Genomic DNA, 20,510 nt, shown 5'->3' with positions numbered 1-20,510 from the left:
AACACATTGTGATGTGTCTGCTACATCTGTTAATAATTTATCTTGATGTTTTATACATTATGTTATTAACTGGACAGGTACCGAAACCCTATGTATAAATATGTACGTGTGTGGTCAATAACGTTGGATTTGGTTTGACTTATTTGGACTAAGTGGGGGAAAAGAAAATACAATTTCCCACATTTAAGAGCAACAAGTGGCCTGGATGCAAGCATTCATCAATATTACTCCAAAGATACTCAAAACATCCTTAATATTCCCTTGCCATCTCCCAACACACACGTTAAATTTATATATAATGTATTTACTTATGTGCGTTATCTGTGATTACTTCCTGAAAACAAACACAAAGATATTTTGCGTGATCCCAAATAGTGATTTAGTGGAAGCTCCTCCAAGTGCAAACAGGGTTACGGACTACTCCCACTATTGGACAGCTGCATGATGAGGATGTGTAGAGTCATTCTTGACTGGCAGCTTTTATTGTGTGTTGACCAAAGGAGCACATCAGACGCACCAAATTACAATCGAACTGCAGTTTTGATTAGCATGAGGACGATTTCTGACTTGGCAATTCTCGCCTGTTACATTAGGTTTAGCTTTCAACACATTAACTATCGATCATATTGAATATACTTGGCTTGCATTTACTCCCTCTTTGTATGTCCAGACTCCATATCTACAGTAGGCTAGCGTATGTTTCAGACCTCAAAGTTTTGGTGAACAGAAAATTAAGAACTTAAAACAACACATGCCTCCCTATAATTATACCTTGTTGGTTAAAGTCCCATACACTTAATCTCACTCTATTCTGAATTTGTTTATTTTTCAAACCTTAACACAACATCGGTAGATGTCATACAGTGCTTCTGTCAGAGCTTAGTGTTCAATTTGCGTGAACGCACACAGTACAAAGAAAACAGCTAACTTAACACATTGAATATTTTTTCTTTGACATGACAGGTTAATGGTTGTTCTTGAGGCGTGATGACCCCATTTCCGAAAGCAAAGAGCAAACAAATTGTGCCTATTTGGTTTGGTATGGCTGTTTGGTTTGAGATTACTTTGACATAGTTAGACATTCAATTCTATTTTGTGTCACTTCCCAAGAACTTGATTTATGGATGGTTAATACTAACTATTGCCATTGGGTTTTACCAGTATTGTCGTTCAGAAAAACAATTGTCAATGTTAACTACACTAGTGACGACTAACTACACCAGTGCACTTACTGCACAACATTATTTCTGTGCTATGAGATCTCATCAGTTGAGCTGGGAAGCTTCTTGACAGGGCAACATGGAGGACATTTTTGGCAAATATTTGGCATTTCATGAGCACAGAGTGGACCCTAACTTAACTTAGATTAAGTTAGTAAGATGACTGTACTGTTTAACAAGGAGGCAATGTATGGATAACTAAACTTGTTTTATTTCAGTTTTTGACTAGAACAGAGTGGAGAAGTTAATCTTTACAACACCCAAACTACACACATAATAGCCTATGAAAACTACAAAACAGAGAAGTGTGTGGGACTAAATAAACCCAATGAGAAAGATTGTATAAAATCTAAAAGCTACTGGTATGTGTGCAATAATTCTGCTATATTAGCATCATGATTTAGAAATGGTGATAAGGAAACCAAAGACACTATAAAGTGATACAATGTCTCCCATATCAAAATGTGTTGTTCACTGCCGCAGAGTATGCACGGCGACTTGAAATTAAATAAAGCTTAGTTGAAGTCAAAACACACAATCTTGGATACAATATGTGCAGAAATAACTAAATCCAAATGTAATGTAAGGTAACGTTGGCCACCGACCTTAACACGGAGAGCCCATAGTCATGTGATGCCTGAATTGTCCTCAAGGGGCGGCATTGAGTTCAAATGTGACGAGAACATTAAACGAAGAAGACAATCGGGTTGTGACGTTGCGCATGCGCATGTGGTTTAAATCGCTTGGTGGAAAGCCTTCTATGTTGTTTCCGATGCTGCACGTATGGTTATTGATTATGTCTACCAAATAAACGATAACAATGGGTGAGTCGTAATTCATCATAAACACACACCCGAAAAAAATGCTTGCTACAAAACTCTTCCACTGGTTAGCTGCTAGCTAAAGTTATATGTACATTGAGGCAATGATTGAATTACACAAATTCATTCATCAATATAAGAAGACCTGAACGTTCGCCTATTGATTGTCACTATTAGCGCAAACATCATCTTGGACTAATAAGGTACCGTAAACTGCGTTCCTGTTTGACCACTTAGATCTACATGTCAGATTACTACAGGCAGACTACAATTATTTTTGCAACTTCTAGTCTGTTATGCACCCTGGTGCAACATACTGTCCTCTCGAAGAAAACATTTCATGCTCACATGTACCCTTTTCTTATTTCAGATTGCAATGTTGATGGTGCTGAAGAAGTAGCAAGTGAAATCTGCTCACCACAGAGGGGAGACCCCTCTCCAGAAATGGAACGTAACCCATCACCTCCTCCGGACACAACCGACGAAGATGAGGCTGAAGTTACAGATGCTATTGGAGACACAGTATACAGCAAGCATTGGCTTTTCAGCACGCTGTCTCGTCTTATCCAGGTTAGGAAACAAAATTAATTCTTTGCAGTCTCTGGAAGGAAAGTTCAGGAAAACAAGACACTTTGATGATGCACAGTTAATCTGCATGTCTTGCAGTATTAGGCTCTTTTGTGTGTCATCATAATCATGACTCGTGTGTCCTTCAGATGGTAACCAAATCTCCAGAGGAGTCAGATGGTCAGATGCAGCTCGCTGATGATGATGAGGAAGATTTGTGTCGAGTTTGGGACATGGCAATGGATAAGGTGGGGACATCCTGCTATTTCAGCATCCTTTAAAGTTCTTGAGCTTGTTTTCCTGATGTCTATTACATATTAATTTGTATGTATTCAAATAAATTCGGTGTGTATATGTCCATGGAAAGTTGAATTGCAGCACATAATTTCTCAACATGGCATGTATTTATGAACATTCAAAGATTAAGCCATGTATACCGAATATATTATATTTAATTGTTTTAATTTCATTGAATTTGTGCAGGATGTGGCTGGTTTCCTGCAGGAGTTCAAAGCTCCAGACATCCTTCTTGGCGTGATAGCCAAATCTGGTAATCCACGTTTGACAGTGAGTGCTCCTGTTATACCTGTTCATCTGCAACATTTATTTGTCACGTATGCGCCCGCAGAACGTATTAAAGCTTTTTGTTGTGCTTCCTTAGGAAATTTGTGTAGGAATACTTGGAAACATTGCTTGCTTTCCAGACACTTGTGTGACTCTTAGCCAAAATGAAGATTTGGGGTAAATGATTACCTGCGTTCAAAGTTGTCATTCTCTTTTTTGTTTCCTGATGCAAACCCCAATTTGTCCACAGGGCGGTGCTGTTGCTTCTCTTCGGGGATACAGATCCACCAACCCTTCTTGAGACGAGCAGGTGTGTCATGAGCATCTTCTGTGAGGGAGTCAGGCAACCCTCTGCAATTTCTTCATTTTCCCTTTTGATTTTTGCAGGTTGATTCTGACCTGCATTTCTCAAAAAGATGTCAGTACGCTTTGGCTTCAGCGAATACGACAGCAGACGTCTGTGCGCGACAACCTCCTTTTCATCATGTCCAGTTCAACCAACCGTATTTACCTTTTCCTCACTTTGACAAAAGCCACAATGTTATATGCACTCACCAGCCACAATGTTAGCTTCAACTACACAATGCACTGAGATCCTGTACAAAATCTACCTTTACAAAGATTAGTACAGTGGTAGCGTGCAGACCTTTGCCACAGCTGAATTAGCAAAGTGTCTAAAAAATATGTTGAGTGCAGTACGATATTAAGTGTTTGTTCTCGGAATGTCATCTGGTTTGTGACAGAACTTCCACTTCACTTGAGCTAAAGTGAGCCAACATCTCTTGTCCTACTATATGAACACAAATCATTTCATGAAAGTGAAAAACTAAAAAAAAACAAAACAAAACACATGACCCAAAACTATAATGACTGTGAATGAACCGATCATTTATTACATTTACGTAATATTTTGGCTGTTGTATGTGAACATTAACTATAAAGCTTAGATAACAGCCGATGCAATCACTGTATACGTTTTGTCCTTGTCAACAACTCTTTGTTCACTCCGTAACATTGATTGCTGACGTTAGTGTTGCTGTTTTCACAGCGGACCTGCTTGAGAAAGTCGGCGAGCTTGTTGACAAGCTGTTTGACCTTGATGAGGAGCTGATGAAAAGTTGGATCACAGCTCGGCCTAGTGAGGAGTGCGATGATGGTGACAGCTGTCTGGATTTAGCCCCATGTCTTCTTGAAGCTGCCAAGCAGCTCAGGTATGAGTCTCCTTCTTAAAGGGCAATAAATGTGGTTGGCACTTGGTAGCATTGTCATGTACATTCACTGGCCACAGCATCAGGTACACATGCTGAAAAAGCTTTCATATCAGTAATTAGGGTTGTAACGATAATTCTATATTGATATGTATCGCGATAGTTGGGTGAGTGATATCAAGAGAAAATGGTATCGATGAATTATCGATCCAAAAAAAATAAAAAAAAACAACGTCGCAGATTCGACCTATCACTGCCCGACTCGTCACAAACTCCCTCCCATTGAGGAAATACAACCCGAGGCTTACGCATGCGCCGCTGAGCTAGCGTGACTCAAAACAAAACAAAAAAAAACGTGTGGCTAAAGTGGATTTAACGGCCGACTTGAGGAAACTCTTGCTTAATAGTTAAACCGATAACAAGCACCCTTTCCCGGACACGCACGGGACGAAACGGCCCGGAGCTCTAGTACACGAGACCTCCGTCGCATGGGAGGCGGGCGTACGTAGCAGTAAAACCGCTAACAAGCACCCTCCGCGGACACGCACCGGACGAAACGGCCCGTAGCACCAGAATTGTTGCGTCTCAAGGGAGGCCGGCGTGCGTTGTACATTTTAAAATAAAACAAATCGGAATTCAGCCCTTTTCCCTGTTTTATTTTCTGGTTGTTGTAAATTCCTCATTACTGCTCTATACAGTGGTTGTTGTAAATTCCTCATTACTGCTCTATACAGGTATTGGTTTGCTGTTTAATTTGCATATTTTACAACAGGCATGTTTTCGGGCACCTAATGGGTCCTTGTATTTACGTTAATTTATGTCGGGCATATTGTTGGACAGCTAAGCGGTCCTAAGAAAGACGTAACGAGTCCGTTAGCCGTTAGCTGCGGATGTGCGATTTCTACACTTTTCGTCGTCGTGTATGCGCCAGAATGAAAGTGAGTTATTGAGCTCTGTTGAATTGATTGCAGTGCTATTGAAGCTACGTTGTTCTCTATCCCTGTGTCCGGTCACGCTCTTTGATTCGAGTGACTGTTCGGATGAGGCGCTCCGGTGAACCCCCCTAAATTCACATACAGTCCCAGCTCTCCGCAACAATCGTAAAAAAAAAATATATATATAATAATAGTTCGATATATATCGATATCGACCGATATGACATACATGCCTACCGATATAGTTTTCAGCCATATCGCCCAGCCCTTTCAGGAATAAAACATGTTGGTTGACACTGTCTCATATTGATTGATATAATACGATATCTATATTATTTTTGGTGTAGTTGGGGAAAGTAAAATATTAGAAATACCGTTCTTTGTGATGTGTTACAGTCTTACCTTAGAATTCTTTTGATACCGGTCCTCTATTTGATTAGATCAGTAATTGCGTTACAGTCTACTTTTTCTTACTCCTTACTATTAAATTTATTCACAGATCAGAGAGTCCAAATGGCTTGGAGGTTTACCTTCATGTCTTGCAGCTTTTAACTACTGTAAATGAGGGCATTCAAGTGTTTGGTGAGTATAAGCACTGCTGTACCTAAGGTATTTCATCTTCAGCTGTTGAACAGTGAAACAGAAAGAATTGTCCCATTTGCTGCTTCCAGCTTCCAGTGAAGGACCAGGAAAAGCTGTATGGAGTTTTGTGTGCGAGGTCGTCTGTGATGACCTCTGCCAGCCGAATGATCTTGCAGTTGTTCTTCAGGAGCAGAAAGGTGCTTTGGTGCAGGCCTTTTCTGTTTTACAAGCGCTCTATGGATTCCAGGAGCAGTGGGGCAGCAAAGATGACACAAGTAAGTGGAACTGGCCATGCAACCATTGCTGAAGATCCCAAGCAGGATCTAACTTCAGTAATATTTTGTATCAAATAACATTTATATTAGACAAAGTGCATGTGTGATACATACACACAATTTTCAAAGTCAATATTCAGGTGGTTCTTAGTTCTCTAAATCAGGGCTTAATTTTTACAAACAAAAAAAAAAAAAAACCCGGTCTTGATGAATCGACCAGACAAGGGAGGCGGGAAACGGTGGGGGGTGGGCTAACCCAAAAATGGCATACTTGAGCTCTCAATATGAGAAAGCTGACTTGAGTGGACTTCGTCTTGGATTTCATTGACTATTATTTATTTTTTTGGCGATGCATATCCTTCAGCCTCCCCCACTCAACACTACCACCTCCCTCAGCCCCCCCACCCCTCAGGCAAAAAAGATAAAGAAGGAGACGCACAATCACAATGAATCAATTACGATTCACAGTTTTGAATTATTTTCATTCAATTTAATAATGTTATGACTATGTTTTTATGAAGCATACTACTAGAGAGTGCTATTTCTTTATTTAAACACCACGTTGCGCATTGCGAATAGATGAAATGCAAAATGACGCTCTTTAGGGCCAGTCTGCGGCACTTGAATATGTTGTTGTTTTTCTCTGAGGTCTGTCTCTTGTTGGAACCATTTTGCGGGTGATGCAGTACCAGAGTGAAAACAAAGAAGAGTCGAACAGTAAGGAAGATGCACAAGATGAGCAGCTCCTGACTTTATCAGAAATCACAAGTGAATTTCTGTCAGACATATGTTGTCGGACTTCCAAGGTAATGTTCAATTGTGGATCTTAGATTGGTGGCGCTGAGACTGACAAAGAAAAGACTAATAAAGACTATTTGGCGTTTTTACAGGACACAGTAGAAGCCTTAGTCAAGAAAGGGTACCTGACAGAGAAGAACTGTCTCACAGCTTTTGGAAGTTTGCTTCCCAACTATCAGACATCAGTAAGTGAATCTTCCCATACAAGCTAAGAAACACAAATACGTCACCAGGCCTGCGATGAGGATTATGTTTGCGTGATAAGATGAGAAATGCCATGTTAAAAGTTGATCTTTAACAACAGAACAGAAGAAAGTATTTCGTATGGTAAAAATTTCTTTTCCATGTGTTCCACGTCTGCTCCAAAATTTCACATCAATTTGAAAAAACATGCCCTTAAATGCTTTCATTTTGCACTTATTATTTGAGACAGTGCGAGTGCATTTTTCATCAACTCGTGCGTGTGCGACTATGTAATAATGTAATAATAAAACAAACCACAGCATAATCAATGAAACCTATCATGTTTAGCTTTATCGTTTAGTCATAATACTTTGTAAATGTACTTTTGCACCAGAAAAACATAATTTAGGCTTCCAAAGATTTGACGTTTTATTTTGGTCTGTGTGTCAGGTGAGGCCATTCGATGCCACGAGCAAGCGGCTCATGTGGAAAATAAACTAAAGATTCCCCCCCCCCATTCTTCTCTTTCGTTTCACAGTTTCAGCACCTGCTGCTCATGTTGTCCCACACGTATCCTGAGTGGGCTGACAAGGTGAGGAAACAGTTTCCCGTCTGACGGTCGCCGCAGGTCAGTGTTCAGCCATCGCTTGGACAGCTCCGCGTGTTTTTTTTGTTTTTTGTTTTTTTTTTGAGAGGCCTTTTTATCCCTGCGGACCTGCCCCTGTCCCAATATTTGGCTTTCCACTGGAGAGCCCCAATCATTCATCCAAGACTGTCTATCACAGGGGTGGGCAAACTACGGCCCGGGGGCCACATGCGGCCTGTTAAACGTTTTAATCTGGCCCACCGAAATTGAGAAAAATTAAATGAATAAATGTTTTATTTTCTAAGTACTGTGATTTTTCAAAGACATATATATATTGTTGTAATGCTTTTGTTCACTTTCATTTAAAATTAAATGTATTTTTTTTTTCTCCAATGAGGTGAGGTTACCAAAATACTCAATCCATCTGCTCCTGGTCCGGCCCCTCTGTCAAATTTTAGAACCCGTTGTGGCCCCCAAATCAAAAAGTTTGGCCACGCCTCGTCTATCATTATTGGCGAACAGACTATCATATTTTTCAGTAGTTCCCTCCAGTTTGCATTGTTCTGTGTATGTCACTGCGATATTTTGTGCTATTTTTTTATCATTAAAGATGCTCTCTTTTCTGTAAAGTTGTGCTTCATGTACTTAATTGTCAGGGTGATGTGCGTTGTTGTGTTGAAACCCATTCTTTCTTTCATTTCGTCACGTATGAGATGAACCTCTCTGAACTGGTACTGAGTCATCGCTCCAAGCGTATGAGTAACGGTCTTAATGCTTTTGGCAACATCAAGTGTTTACCCGAGGGTGACAGTCACTCAATAAGGACAATAACGTTAGATGAAAGGCTCGAGCCTGGCAACAATGAGCTCATTTGCTTTCCAAATGCGCCGTTTCGTCCACTCATGGCAAAGAACAGGCCTGCCTACGTATTACCGGCGTGCTCACGAGGGAAACTCTGAATATAGCAGCTTTTTAATTAAAGCTTGGATTGATATGTAGAACACTCTTTCTAATGGAAATCTAGAGATGGTGAGCATGTAAGCAGGGACATTGATCACCTCATGGGAACAAAAGCCTGTCTTTTAAATCCTGTTCTTACTTCATACAAGCAGCACTTTAACGAGGCTTACGATGCGCATCGATGACCAGGGCTTCGGTCACATCCTGTTTGTGTAGTGAACGCATAGAATGATTCTGATAGAAACATGCGTGGCCTTTAAAGATGGCCGCTAGGCCTGTGACCTGCTCTCTGGTGCCCGCATGGCCCTGAGGCGGCACTCTTGGGCGAGTCACGTCATCCAGATGAGAGTGAAGCGCAGATGCGTGCCACTGCCCTGCCAAACTTGATTGTCGACCTGCCAGTCCTGGGTGCCGTGTGATATGATCCGACGCCGTGCTCGCCACGTCAAGGTGCCGATCCGCGTGAGGTTGTCCATCTGACGCTGATGTACGATGTCAGTTATTAACTTTTTCGCTTTTCACCGCCACTCACGCTGCTCTTTGCGATGGCCTGACATTTCAGTGAAATGTTTTCTATTTTGATATTGTCCTCATGTGAATGTTTACGTTTTAAGAATAACTTGTCATACGTCACATTGACGATTAATCGGAATGAGGGGTTCATGGCTTGTTGTCATTTATCTGCCACAATGTTTCCTATTCTATGTTTGAGTTCTTCCTCTGAATGTAATTACTCCACCGAAGAATTATTTTAATTTACAATTTTAATTCTCTTTTGAAGTTTGCCATGAACACCATGACTGCCAATATATTTTTACAAATTCCTTTTTTTTTTTAATTGAGAAACTTTAGCTTTGGTTAAGTCGAAGTGCATATTTCAAAATGGTATTTATCTGTCTTTACAAAAGTAATATTAATATTTGTATTAACCTTTCTAGTCGGTTCGTTGTTAAATACGGTATACTTGCCTCACAATAAAATAGGAAGATTTCAAGAAAAACCTTAAATGAACTAACTTTTATAAATGAAATAAATTTGACCTTCTCTAAATTTTTGAGTACACATGTGGCACTGTTGAATTACTTTGTATAACTTGGTGTTTAAGGAGTTGAACGGCAAAATTTAAAACAGGTGTTCGATGATTAATGATGAATAAATTTCTATTCAAAATTATAGTCATCTACTTGGATGCCTTTTTGTGACTGTCCCCGTCCCTCTGTATCTCATTTGCAAAGAAAATAATATGAAATGAATTCGACAACCTAAACATTAGTAAAGGCCATCATTTACATTGTTGGTCAAATATCAACAATACATTTAAACCTGCGATTCACCAATTCTAAGCCTGTGGTTGAAGTGGCGCAAATGTTATTTTGTAACCCAATACCCGACTGAAGGGTTGACGAGAGGAATCACATCACTGACGTCACATCCTGTGTAAATGTCCCGAGTGGCAAAGATAAGGAAGCAAACAACAGTTGTCCAAGTCGAATGACAGGTAAACGTGTTGCTAGGCGAGCAGGAGCGATAATGAACACCAATGCACAGTGCAGTTACTGAAGTTACGTCGCACACGCCACAAATGTCAAAATTCGGCTTCATTATTCTTTCTGTGTTCATGTTTATGTGCGTGTGTTCTGATATGATGAGCTAAAGATGAACCACTAATGCGGTACAGTATTTGAATTTGGCTTTGCAAGGTATGCAAATTATTTTTTACGGAACTAAAACTGAGCTGCATTAAAATATCTAACTGTGTTTTTTTTTAATCTCTTAATTAATATGTGATATAGCATAACTTGTATATTCTGTCTAAAATACAGGAAGCAAAACAAAAAAAGAATTTCTAGTCCAAACACATCAAAAGAAGCATTTGCATTTACCTTTTGCATATAGATGACAATTTTTAGTTGCTGTCAGTGTCAATCTTGTATGTGTGTTGTTTCCACTGTGAATGTGCAGGTGCGGCACCTCCACCCTATCCTTGTCTTTGTGTCCACCATGCTTGTCACCAAGTAGCAAATGCCGCTGTTTGCTGTGCAATGAAAGAATTGAAGTTAATTAAAGCGACGGGAGGAAGTGCACATAAGCAGACTTTGTTTCTTGTTCAAACAAGAGCCAGGATCATGTGAAAAGAGTGGAATTCTATTTACGGGACGCAGATCATCCAGAGGACCTTGAATTTGCTGTGGAAATTGAATAAGCATACTTTAGTGAATAACAGGTGTTTATCTTGAGCAACAGTGCAACATGCTACCAGGCGTGGGCAAACTACGGCCCGGGGGTCACATGCGGCCCGTTAAACGTTTCAATCCGGCCCGCCGAACTTGAAAGCAATTAAATGAATAAACGTTGTTAATGTTTTATTTTCTAAATACTGTGGTTTTTCAAAGCCATATATATTGTTGTAATGCTTTTGTTCACTTTCATTTCAAATTAAATGTATTTTTTTTTTCTCCGATGAGGTGAGGTTACCAAAGCACTCCAGCCATCTGCTTCTGGTCCGGCCCCTCTGTCAAATTTTATAACCCATTGTGGCCCGCCAATCAAAAACTTTGCCCACCCATGTGTTAAGCGATGTTTATAACATTTTGTCTCTGATGTTGCAATATATAAGTGGTAAATGTTAGACACCCACATTAACAATCGTACCAAATCCTTTCCTTTTGATAGTACCAGTCACACCATAGCTTTATTCTCTTCTCTACCGCTCTTTTATAGCTGTCATAAGATTGTGGATAATAATATATGACTAATATTAGTTTTTACTGTAAACATTTGGTTTGGATTGCATAAATGTATATTTTGTGTCATAGCAAATGTTTGGCATACATGAAATTATTCTCGACATTGTTTCAGAAACATTCATTATATTAACAGTTTGACATTTTTTTTTGTTCGAGACTTGACAGGTGCCTAAATCTCTGCCAGAATTTTGTAATTGGTGAATTATTTGTGTATTATTGAGCTTTCCAATGTCCAGTCACCTATAGTGAGATTTCAATTTGTACTGAATGTGTTGGGCAGCGCCCTGAGTGTGATTAGCCATCCAAATCTCCTGTAGCTTGATGCTTAGACACGGAGTAAATCCTCCCTGATTAAAGTGAACAGAACTGGGACAGACTCGTGCTCAGACACGTCTGCGACACAACATCCCGGAGGAGAAAGTCATACTAATCTTTTGTATTTAATGATTCGAAAAACCTAACCTCATCAAGTTTTGTCATAATTAGGGCAACCGTCTGTAGTAACTAATGAGGCAGCTCTTTGTTGCTACGCATAAGTTGTGTGAATGTATGAAGTTCTCTCTCATTATCTGATTGTGGACAAGCAGAATAACTTCATTAGGAAGTGAAAAAATCAATAATGGGGTCTTGTTTTCAAGTTAGCTCATAATTTAGATGCACTTATATAAATATATATATATATTTATATATATATATATTAATGTATACACCATTGATCTAATTCTATTAATCCTTGAAGAGAACCACCTTTCTCATTAGCTACAGTCTGGACCTTCTCGGAGGCCTTGTGCTGTTAAAGCAACTGTCAGTCGGTGTCTGGTAAGACAAGCAAGAGCACATCATTAAAGGAACACGCTCGATCACAAAGAAGCACAAAGAAATGACGTCTGCTCCTTGTCAAAACGGATGAGCAGAAGCTTGGCCTTGTGATGTTTAAAAGTGTCTTTTTCAGTACAAAGTACCTCTAGATGCCCAGACAACCTCACTTTAGTATTTGCGTGTCATTTGTGAGGCTTGTTATAGTCTTTCAGGTGAAAGAAATATGCGCTAGTTGTTGTGGGAATTCGGGGAACTAGCATAAAAAATTCAACTGAATATTGTCAAGGAACAGAATACTTGTTCCCCCCAGATATGTCATTTTTTCTCCCAAAATAATTATTTTGACTATTCACTGTCAGCCCAGTTAAAATGAATGTACTTTTTGGCTTCTATATCCGTCAATGGCCGTGAATGAGTTAAATTTATTTATTTTTTTCTCATTAAAATCATCACAATTCAACCTATTATGTCATGGGCTTGTTTTCCTATTGTTAAATATGATAAGAACTGCTTGGAGCTGTTTGGAGCTAAGTCTTAGCCCGGCTTATGAGTAGACACTCCCTGTGCATGGGGAATTCTAATTTCTAATGCATTAATGTGACAGAAAGGTTTGTTTTAAATGCTTTATGAGACCACCATTTAAACCTTGAAGTCCCTAAAGATCATGTAAAACACATCTGTAAGTACAGACATTATTTTTGACACCCACAATTAGCATGAAACATCATATCTTCAATAAGCGCCGATCCGGGAGGTACCCGTTTGCGCCTGTCACGGGTGACACAGGCCAGGACCACCTGAGCATGGGCCGCATGTGCATCATCCACATGTGCCAGCGCACCACCACATCACAGGAACAGCCCACCACAGTCGCCATCTCCTCTTGCTCATCCGCAGTCGTAAGATTGGCCCGTGTTAGTTGAAGTATCTCATAAGTCTTGCACTCGTTTTAATTGCCCTTTTCCCCCTGATTGCCTTGATCTTATTAAAAAGCTCGCAGCGTTAGAGAAAGGAAAACACGTAGATTACCGGTGTCATGTGCACCCAAACCCGGAGCTGCTTACAGTGCAGGGCAGTGGATTTAAAAAAAAAAGAAAAAACAGGGGGTGTGGGGGGAGCATGTTGTGATCACTGCACAATGAAAGCAGGTGGTCCACACTCTTAAATCCTCTTAAACCGTGACCTCGTCTTAGGCTAAACAACAGGAATGAACTACAACATGAACAGATTTTCCTGCATCAATGTCTGTGCTTCAACATGTTTTAATTGAAATATTTTTTTTTCTGTTTGCCCAAATCAGGCCTTGTGATTGTTCTCAAATCTTTTTCTAAAAACAACAAAAACGCTAAACCCCCCCCCACCCCCCCACCCAAATTACGTAAGCGATTCTGCTCTTTTTTCATTTGCTGCTGTCCCTGAGATTATTGCCCTCCTAAGCCCCCCCCTCGTTCTCTCCGTGGTTAAATAGCAAAGCGTGCTGCTTCTCAGGGTTACGCATAGTTTTTACATACAAGGGGGTTACACAGATAATCCACCTGCAACGACTCAATAAATAAAGTCGAGGTGGATAAAGCCAAGCTGCACTTTGAAATGTACTCCAACAGGATCGATGGACCTCGAAGGGGGAGATCATTTGACTCCATGAATTGTGCCTATGAAGAAAAACTACTCAACAATGAGGTAAGAAGATCATTTTCATTCGTTTCACCAAAAGGGTGAAGATACTTATTGAGCAAGGTCACGAGAAAGCCGTTGCAGGTTCATTTGAGAGTTTTTAGCTTTTTTTTTTCTAAATAAGGTAAATAACTCGCAATGCAAAAATAGCAACTTTCATTCAAAAAAAAAAAAAACACTTTTTAATGTTGCTTGCTTCTTTATAACACATTTGATTTAGAAGTACATTCTTTTCATTAAGATTGCAAAATGAATCCTGACGTATAATGCCGATAATATTCTGTATCTGCTGTATATTTGATTTCAAATATGTTTTATTTGCTGTGAACAAACCACAATCATCCCGTTCCTCGCAGTTGAAGAAAAAAATAGTTGGACACTGTATGGTGACATGCATGCTGCCTGTTCAGATTTGAGCCCTCTAAGGGTTAATAATAAGCTTTCCCAGACTCTAAAAGCGATTGCTGCAAGGCGATTTGAGGAAACAGAGACAAGTTCATCTTGCTTAAACTGAGACGCAAAGAGTTGACCCTGGGCAACCTGATGCAGTGATGTTTTCAGGGGCTCTGCAGACATGGATCCACCGAAAAATACTCACCCGGGTGGTCTGTGCTACGCTTGACAGGCAAAATATGGTAGGCGGCAACAACATTTTACGGGGCAAAAATGCACATTTGTGGAGAAATATATTTCAACAAGATACTTTTTTTTTTAATTTTAGTGTGTTCCAAAAACTGTTTGATTTTTTTTAAATTTTTTTTTTTAATATCATTATGCTCGAGGTGACTTGAGCAGGATTATATTGAATTTTCCCATGGCGTGAGCATATGCGCGTCAACGTGAGGGTACTGTCCCAGGTTCTGAAATGGAAGTCTCGTGACGTTAATCTCTGCATGCGTGCTCACGGAACACCGTCTCTGTGTCTGTCTGAGGCACTGACATACTTAGCACCTTTCTGATCTGCATGCATGTAACGTCTACGTTGGGAGTTTTCTTCTCCAGTGGAAACAAATAACCGGGGCCTATAATGGATGTTCCCAAGATGGTTTTTAGGATGGATTGATTTGTTTAAGTGATGATGTGTTAAACGTTGCCATCATGATCAGTCTTTGAACTATCACTCACTTCTTCGAGATGCGTATTTGATTCAAGCTTTTGAAGTTTTTACTTTGCATGCACAATTATAAGATCGGTAATACAGACATTTTCAACCAAAGAGCACATTTACGAGTACCTATTATTTACAGCGTTTTGCTCGTCATTCTAGTAACTTTTAATTGTGCTAAAACTAGACTTCTCATAGATATGCAAAATCGGGCATCTGATGTATATGACATCAATGATGTCATTGATCGGATCTGCAAAATAAGACATGACAGCAAACACAATCTCGTTGACTTCCGGGACATTCTGTGCTGCCGTCGTTAATAGTCCAAGGTTTCTCAGCGTATACTGTTGGATTTTTTTTTTTTTTAGTTTCCAATATTTTTTTCCCCATATATTCAATATTTATTAGCATTTTGGTCAGATTATTCAGGGTTTAATTGTTATAATTTTTTCCCAATGCATTTAAATGAACGTCAATTACATGTGAATTTCGACTATTTTTGGGCCGGGCCGGTCCTAAGTCCAGACAGTCCATCTTCTGATAAGATCGGTGATTGGTTATCTTTTTTTTTTTTCCAAGCTCCAAAATCCTGATCGCGTAATTCTTAGCTAAACCTATGGTGGAATTAGAACAAAATAAGTTGCTAATTCCTTTGTGTAACAAATTTTGAAAATCTTTCATGGTACGTCCTTTAAAATAACAATAAAAAATATATATATTGTTTCCAGATCAACAAATCAACCTTCACAAAAATCGAAGAGAACACTGAGAAGAACACACCAGAGAAAGGCAGAGCAACAATCATCTTTTCCCTCAAGAATGAAGTGGGAGGACTTGTAAAGGCACTCAAACTTTTTCAAGTATGGACACATTTTCATAACATTTGAATCACCGTTTAACTTGAAGGTAAATTTAACAGTGATTCCTATCATGGGTTGCAGGAAAATCACGTCAACCTTGTGCACATCGAGTCCAGGAAATCGAAAAGGCGCAACTCGGAGTTTGAAATTTTTGTGGATTGCGACAGCAACCACGAACAACTCAATGAAATCATCCAGCTGCTGCGGAAGCACGTGAGCGTGGTGGACATGGAGCCTCCAGATAATTCCTGTCTGCAGGAGGAAGGTATTAGTGACTTGTAGATTTTAGGAGCCCACTTAATGCAGATTGTCAATCACGTTCTAATTCACACTTGTGTTTTCCCAGATATGCATAATGTACCTTGGTTCCCAAAGAAAATATCTGACTTGGACAAATGTGCTAATCGTGTCCTGATGTATGGTTCTGATTTGGATGCTGACCATCCGGTATGTAGGACCAAGTTCATCACTTGTTACATTTTTACTACTTCTCATTTGTTGTATTTTATTCCTTCAGGGTTTCAAGGACAATGTCTACCGCAAAAGAAGGAAGTATTTTGCAGATCTTGCTATGGCCTACAAACAGTAAGCTTTTGTTAAGGCTTATTTAGGAATTCAGCGAATGTTTTTGTCGTAACTGACGGGAGATTTCCTGTTTTCCGCAGCGGTGAGCCGATTCCTCGCATAGAGTTCACAGAGGAGGAAGTGAAGACATGGGGTGTTGTGTACAGAGAGCTCAACAAGTTGTACCCCAACCATGCTTGTCGGGAATACTTGAAAAACCTGCCACTGCTGTCCAAATACTGTGAATGTCGAGAAGACAACATTCCCCAACTGGAAGACGTCTCTCGCTTCCTCAGGGGTGAGTTTCATTTCATTTAAGTATGACATCATGTTGATTTTGAAATCATAAAAATTGTTTGTGTTCCCTAGAACGCACTGGGTTTACCATCAGGCCTGTGGCTGGTTACCTGTCCCCTCGTGACTTCCTGGCTGGTTTGGCCTTCCGTGTTTTCCACTGCACCCAGTATGTGCGACACAGCTCTGACCCCTTATACACCCCTGAGCCGTGAGTATTACACAGCACGCAAATGTGAAGAAGAAAGCAGGCATTCATGAAATCTGGTCATTCTCCAGGGACACGTGTCACGAGCTGCTGGGTCACGTCCCCCTCCTGGCGGAGCCCAGTTTTGCGCAATTTTCCCAGGAGATTGGCCTGGCTTCATTGGGAGCCTCGGATGACTCTGTTCAGAAACTGGCCACAGTGAGTGATCTTGCGGAAAGCTTCAATTCAATCAATGCCTTCATGTTGTATTTTTCACAACATTTTTTTGTTTGTTTCAGTGTTATTTTTTCACAGTGGAGTTTGGCCTATGCAAACAGGAAGGACAGCTCAGAGCATATGGGGCTGGACTGCTATCATCCATCAGTGAGCTGAAGGTAAAAGCACATTGTTTAACGAGAACCACTCAAAGACCAAACAATTTGAATCGGGATATTATTATTATTATTATTTTATTTTTTTGCTGTAATTTGAATTCAAGTTGTTTTTAAGTGTCTAGTTTTTCAAAAGTATTGTCCATGTTTATGGCTGTTTCTTAAATACTTTTTAACAGCACAAGTGATGATTCTGCCTTTTTACTGAGCAATTGTTAAAAAAAAAAAAGGGCTATTTTTCAACAGATTTCAAATACTGTACATACGAGGTCGTGTCAGACAAATTCCAGGACTGATGTAAAAAAACGACATATTCCAAATCCGAACTACAAGTTTACACTTTCAAAGGCAGTCTCCAATTTCATAGGATGCGATCTTGCCTTTGAAGGACCCTTTGCAGGCGGCTCTTCTCATGTAGCCTTAACAAAGTCCATAAACGGTGGCGAATTTGGATTGGCCTTCAGTTAATTTGAGCTCGGCCAGGCGTGTTTTTGCTGGTTGCGGAAACGGAAACGCAGTCTGTTCCTTACTTGTGAACCTTTTCAAATGACCAATCAGCAGCCAGTGTCAGATGAGAGTGGCACTGACAGGTTATTGGCGCTCACCTATGAGTTTGTGTCGAGAAAGATCGTTATGGAACTGCGCAGAAGAAGAGTGCCAATCAAAATGTGCTCCGAAGCAGCATTCGCTCAAGGCTCGTCTCCATGGAAACAAAGGCGAGATTTAAAGGCTGCAATAATTAGCACCAGCATGCGGTCTAGGCGCATCAGGACTTACGTCATGCGGCCGGCAAATTCAGCCTTTGAAAGTACAGTCATCCCTGTTGTATGTGTTGTAGATTTATAAAAGACACAGGAGGCTTCGATGTGACAGTCACTAGTTTACTTGACTGTAGCACTCCCTACAGCACCTTCTTTTACCATCGCAGTACACCATTTATCCCTAGTCTCCTGCACTGGCGCCCCATAGTGGCCATTTATGCCATTACACTGAGCATCAGTACAATCCCCCGTGGAGTGTCATGCTCATTTCCAGTCTTTTCTACCATGCCTTCATTTAGTCCTTGTTATATTCTCCCAGCATCCTCTGCAGCCCCGTCGTCACAGCTGTATTGATGTTGTTGATCCCTGTGAAACGGTTTTCCTTTATTGCGCTTGGGGAATAGGAAATATATTTCATGGAGACAGGTTGAGTGAGTCGGTAAAGTGCTCCAGCGCAACAATTTTCCTCTCAGCCAGGAACTGTCAGATGTTCGAGGCATTGAGAGCAGATGCGTTGTCATAGTGAAGCTGGCTTGAGTTTGAATTTGATTTTATGGGACTGCAACTTTTCTAGCACACATTTTCTGCATCTATAGTCAAGGGTAGTGGTTTCTTCTATCCAGCCATCTTTTTGTTATGTGACTTTTCCTCACTGGGGTCACGGGTGAGCTCGAGCCTAACGAGAGACGGTGTACACCGAACTGAAAAAAAAAAAAAAAAAAAACTAAGCTCAGCCATAGGCATCGAAGTCACACAGCTTGTGTGGTCTCATTCCCAGTCATCATTGCAGTCACCGAGATTCAAACCATTGTTCTCTCTTTCAGCATGCACTTTCTGGAAAATCAAGGATCATGCCATTTGACCCCAAAGTAACATCCAAACAAGAATGCATCATTACAACATTTCAGGATGTTTACTTTGTGTCAGACAGCTTTGAGGAGGCCAAAGTCAAGATGAGGTAAATATGATCTTCTCACGAGTCTTCATCCAAATTTCAGATGATGATGAAGAATGAGGAAAATGACCCCTTTTGTTTTTCTCAGGGAGTTTGCCAAGACTATCAAGCGTCCCTTCACAGTACGATACAACCCCTACACCCAGAGTGTGGATGTGCTTAAAGACACTCCCAGCATCAACAGCGTTGTGGAGGAACTCCGACACGAGCTTGACATCGTGGGAGACGCTCTGAACCGCCTGAACAAGCAGCTCGGAGTCTGAATTTTCAAAACCCGCTTGCCGTCCGTTTGTGTCGTACCCCGCCCCAAAGTCCTGCTCTAGACACGCTGCTTGTGTATCACCTTTTTCATGGCAATGAATGTGCACTAATTTTAGGGAAAATAACACATTGTCCCTCAGGCGTACGGAGACACACTTACTATGACTTCACTGAATTGCACAAACGAAATCAACTGTTTTCATCAATTTAGCTTCAAACCTGTGTGTATGCTTTTATGACAGAAATTCCTTTGAATTCAAGTCAACCCTGTTGTCCAACCTGCTGTTGTACATGATCTTGTGGTGTTTTTTTATTGTTTTGTTTCATTATCCAATTAATCTTCCTCACGTCAGTGATTAAATATAAAATGTACCTTTATATTCTTACTGTGTATGCATCATGTTTTTATCCGTGTAATGTTGAGGGAACTTATACAAGCAACGTAATGAAAGTATTTTGGCGGGTTTCGCTGACAGATCTAGCCCATGCACCCCTACCAGTATTAAGCCTACATTTAAAAAAGTAGATACAATTAGAGCCCTCCTGAAATTGATGAAAAAATATTTTTCTACAATTCAATATGTGGTGTATAGGGTAATTATGCAAGTATTTTAAAATGATATATATTTATTGTGTCAAAAATGTATGACTTCTTTCTTCTGCCTCAACTGGGTAATATAATTTGTACTGTAGTATGTATATGCATATTTATAGGCATTTGCTGGATTAAATTTGCATGTTGGATGAATCAACTTTTTGAATTCCAGTTCAATGAGCATTGCATAAACCAGTGGCTCTCAATATTGTATTATAAATATTGTTTCACCCATAATCAGCGCATATCATTTTTGGATGGAAAAAATATGCTAAAATGAGAGTGCTGTTCCATCAGTGTGCAATTTATTAAACTTTGTAATAATATGTAATAAAATGAAAGAATGGATTAATTTCAAATGAAGATTTGTGCTCATAAAATATTTATCGACATCAAGTATCCTCCTTTGCAATCATAGTATTGATTTGATCTAAAAATAAATAAATAAATGGATAAATAAATAATTTACTTAATTTTATTTAAAAACAAATCTGCTAAAAAGTCTCAACAGATCGAGTTAAAAATTAAAAATACAACAGACATTACGCATCACCTACTGTTAATCGTGAACATTGCATTGTTGCACTGTACTCA

The 20,510-nt window shown here is 39.9% G+C and overlaps 2 protein-coding genes across 2 annotated transcripts; both read left to right on the top strand.

The window, feature by feature from the left end:
• Window positions 1-1,924: 1,924 nt before the first annotated feature.
• saal1 (serum amyloid A-like 1) lies at window positions 1,925-8,429 on the top strand. Its single transcript, XM_088298776.1, has 13 exons — window positions 1,925-2,044; window positions 2,412-2,611; window positions 2,758-2,856; window positions 3,092-3,175; window positions 3,270-3,349; window positions 3,423-3,482; window positions 3,560-3,675; window positions 4,221-4,383; window positions 5,815-5,897; window positions 5,987-6,172; window positions 6,821-6,978; window positions 7,063-7,155; window positions 7,692-8,429. Exons 1-13 carry the CDS (start codon window positions 2,041-2,043, stop codon window positions 7,767-7,769), a joined length of 1,404 nt encoding a protein of 467 aa, XP_088154902.1. The 5' UTR covers window positions 1,925-2,040; the 3' UTR covers window positions 7,770-8,429.
• Window positions 8,430-13,729: 5,300 nt separating this feature from the next.
• On the top strand, window positions 13,730-20,073 carry tph1a (tryptophan hydroxylase 1 (tryptophan 5-monooxygenase) a). Its single transcript, XM_088298316.1, has 11 exons — window positions 13,730-13,945; window positions 15,776-15,907; window positions 15,989-16,172; window positions 16,254-16,354; window positions 16,425-16,492; window positions 16,573-16,769; window positions 16,841-16,976; window positions 17,045-17,171; window positions 17,252-17,347; window positions 18,930-19,063; window positions 19,149-20,073. Exons 1-11 carry the CDS (start codon window positions 13,856-13,858, stop codon window positions 19,321-19,323), a joined length of 1,440 nt encoding a protein of 479 aa, XP_088154442.1. The 5' UTR covers window positions 13,730-13,855; the 3' UTR covers window positions 19,324-20,073.
• Window positions 20,074-20,510: the final 437 nt, after the last annotated feature.

The sequence above is a fragment of the Idiotropiscis lumnitzeri genome, chromosome 6 (assembly GCF_059441095.1).
Source record: "Idiotropiscis lumnitzeri isolate Australia: NSW breed Sydney's pygmy pipehorse chromosome 6, RoL_Ilum_1.0, whole genome shotgun sequence".
NCBI classification, from domain to species: domain Eukaryota; kingdom Metazoa; phylum Chordata; class Actinopteri; order Syngnathiformes; family Syngnathidae; genus Idiotropiscis; species Idiotropiscis lumnitzeri.
This window is presented reverse-complemented; position numbering and strand designations above follow the sequence as displayed.

Coding starts and splice junctions, on each gene's coding strand:
- tph1a (XM_088298316.1), top strand. CDS start 13,856: ATGTACTCCAACAGGATCGATGGACCTCGAAGGGGGAGATCATTTGAC. Junction 15,908..15,988: donor AGGCACTCAAACTTTTTCAA/GTATGGACACAT, acceptor CATGGGTTGCAG/GAAAATCACGTCAACCTTGT. Junction 16,770..16,840: donor CGTCTCTCGCTTCCTCAGGG/GTGAGTTTCATT, acceptor TGTGTTCCCTAG/AACGCACTGGGTTTACCATC.
- saal1 (XM_088298776.1), top strand. Junction 3,676..4,220: donor CATGTCCAGTTCAACCAACC/GTATTTACCTTT, acceptor CTGTTTTCACAG/CGGACCTGCTTGAGAAAGTC. Junction 5,898..5,986: donor TGAGGGCATTCAAGTGTTTG/GTGAGTATAAGC, acceptor TGCTGCTTCCAG/CTTCCAGTGAAGGACCAGGA.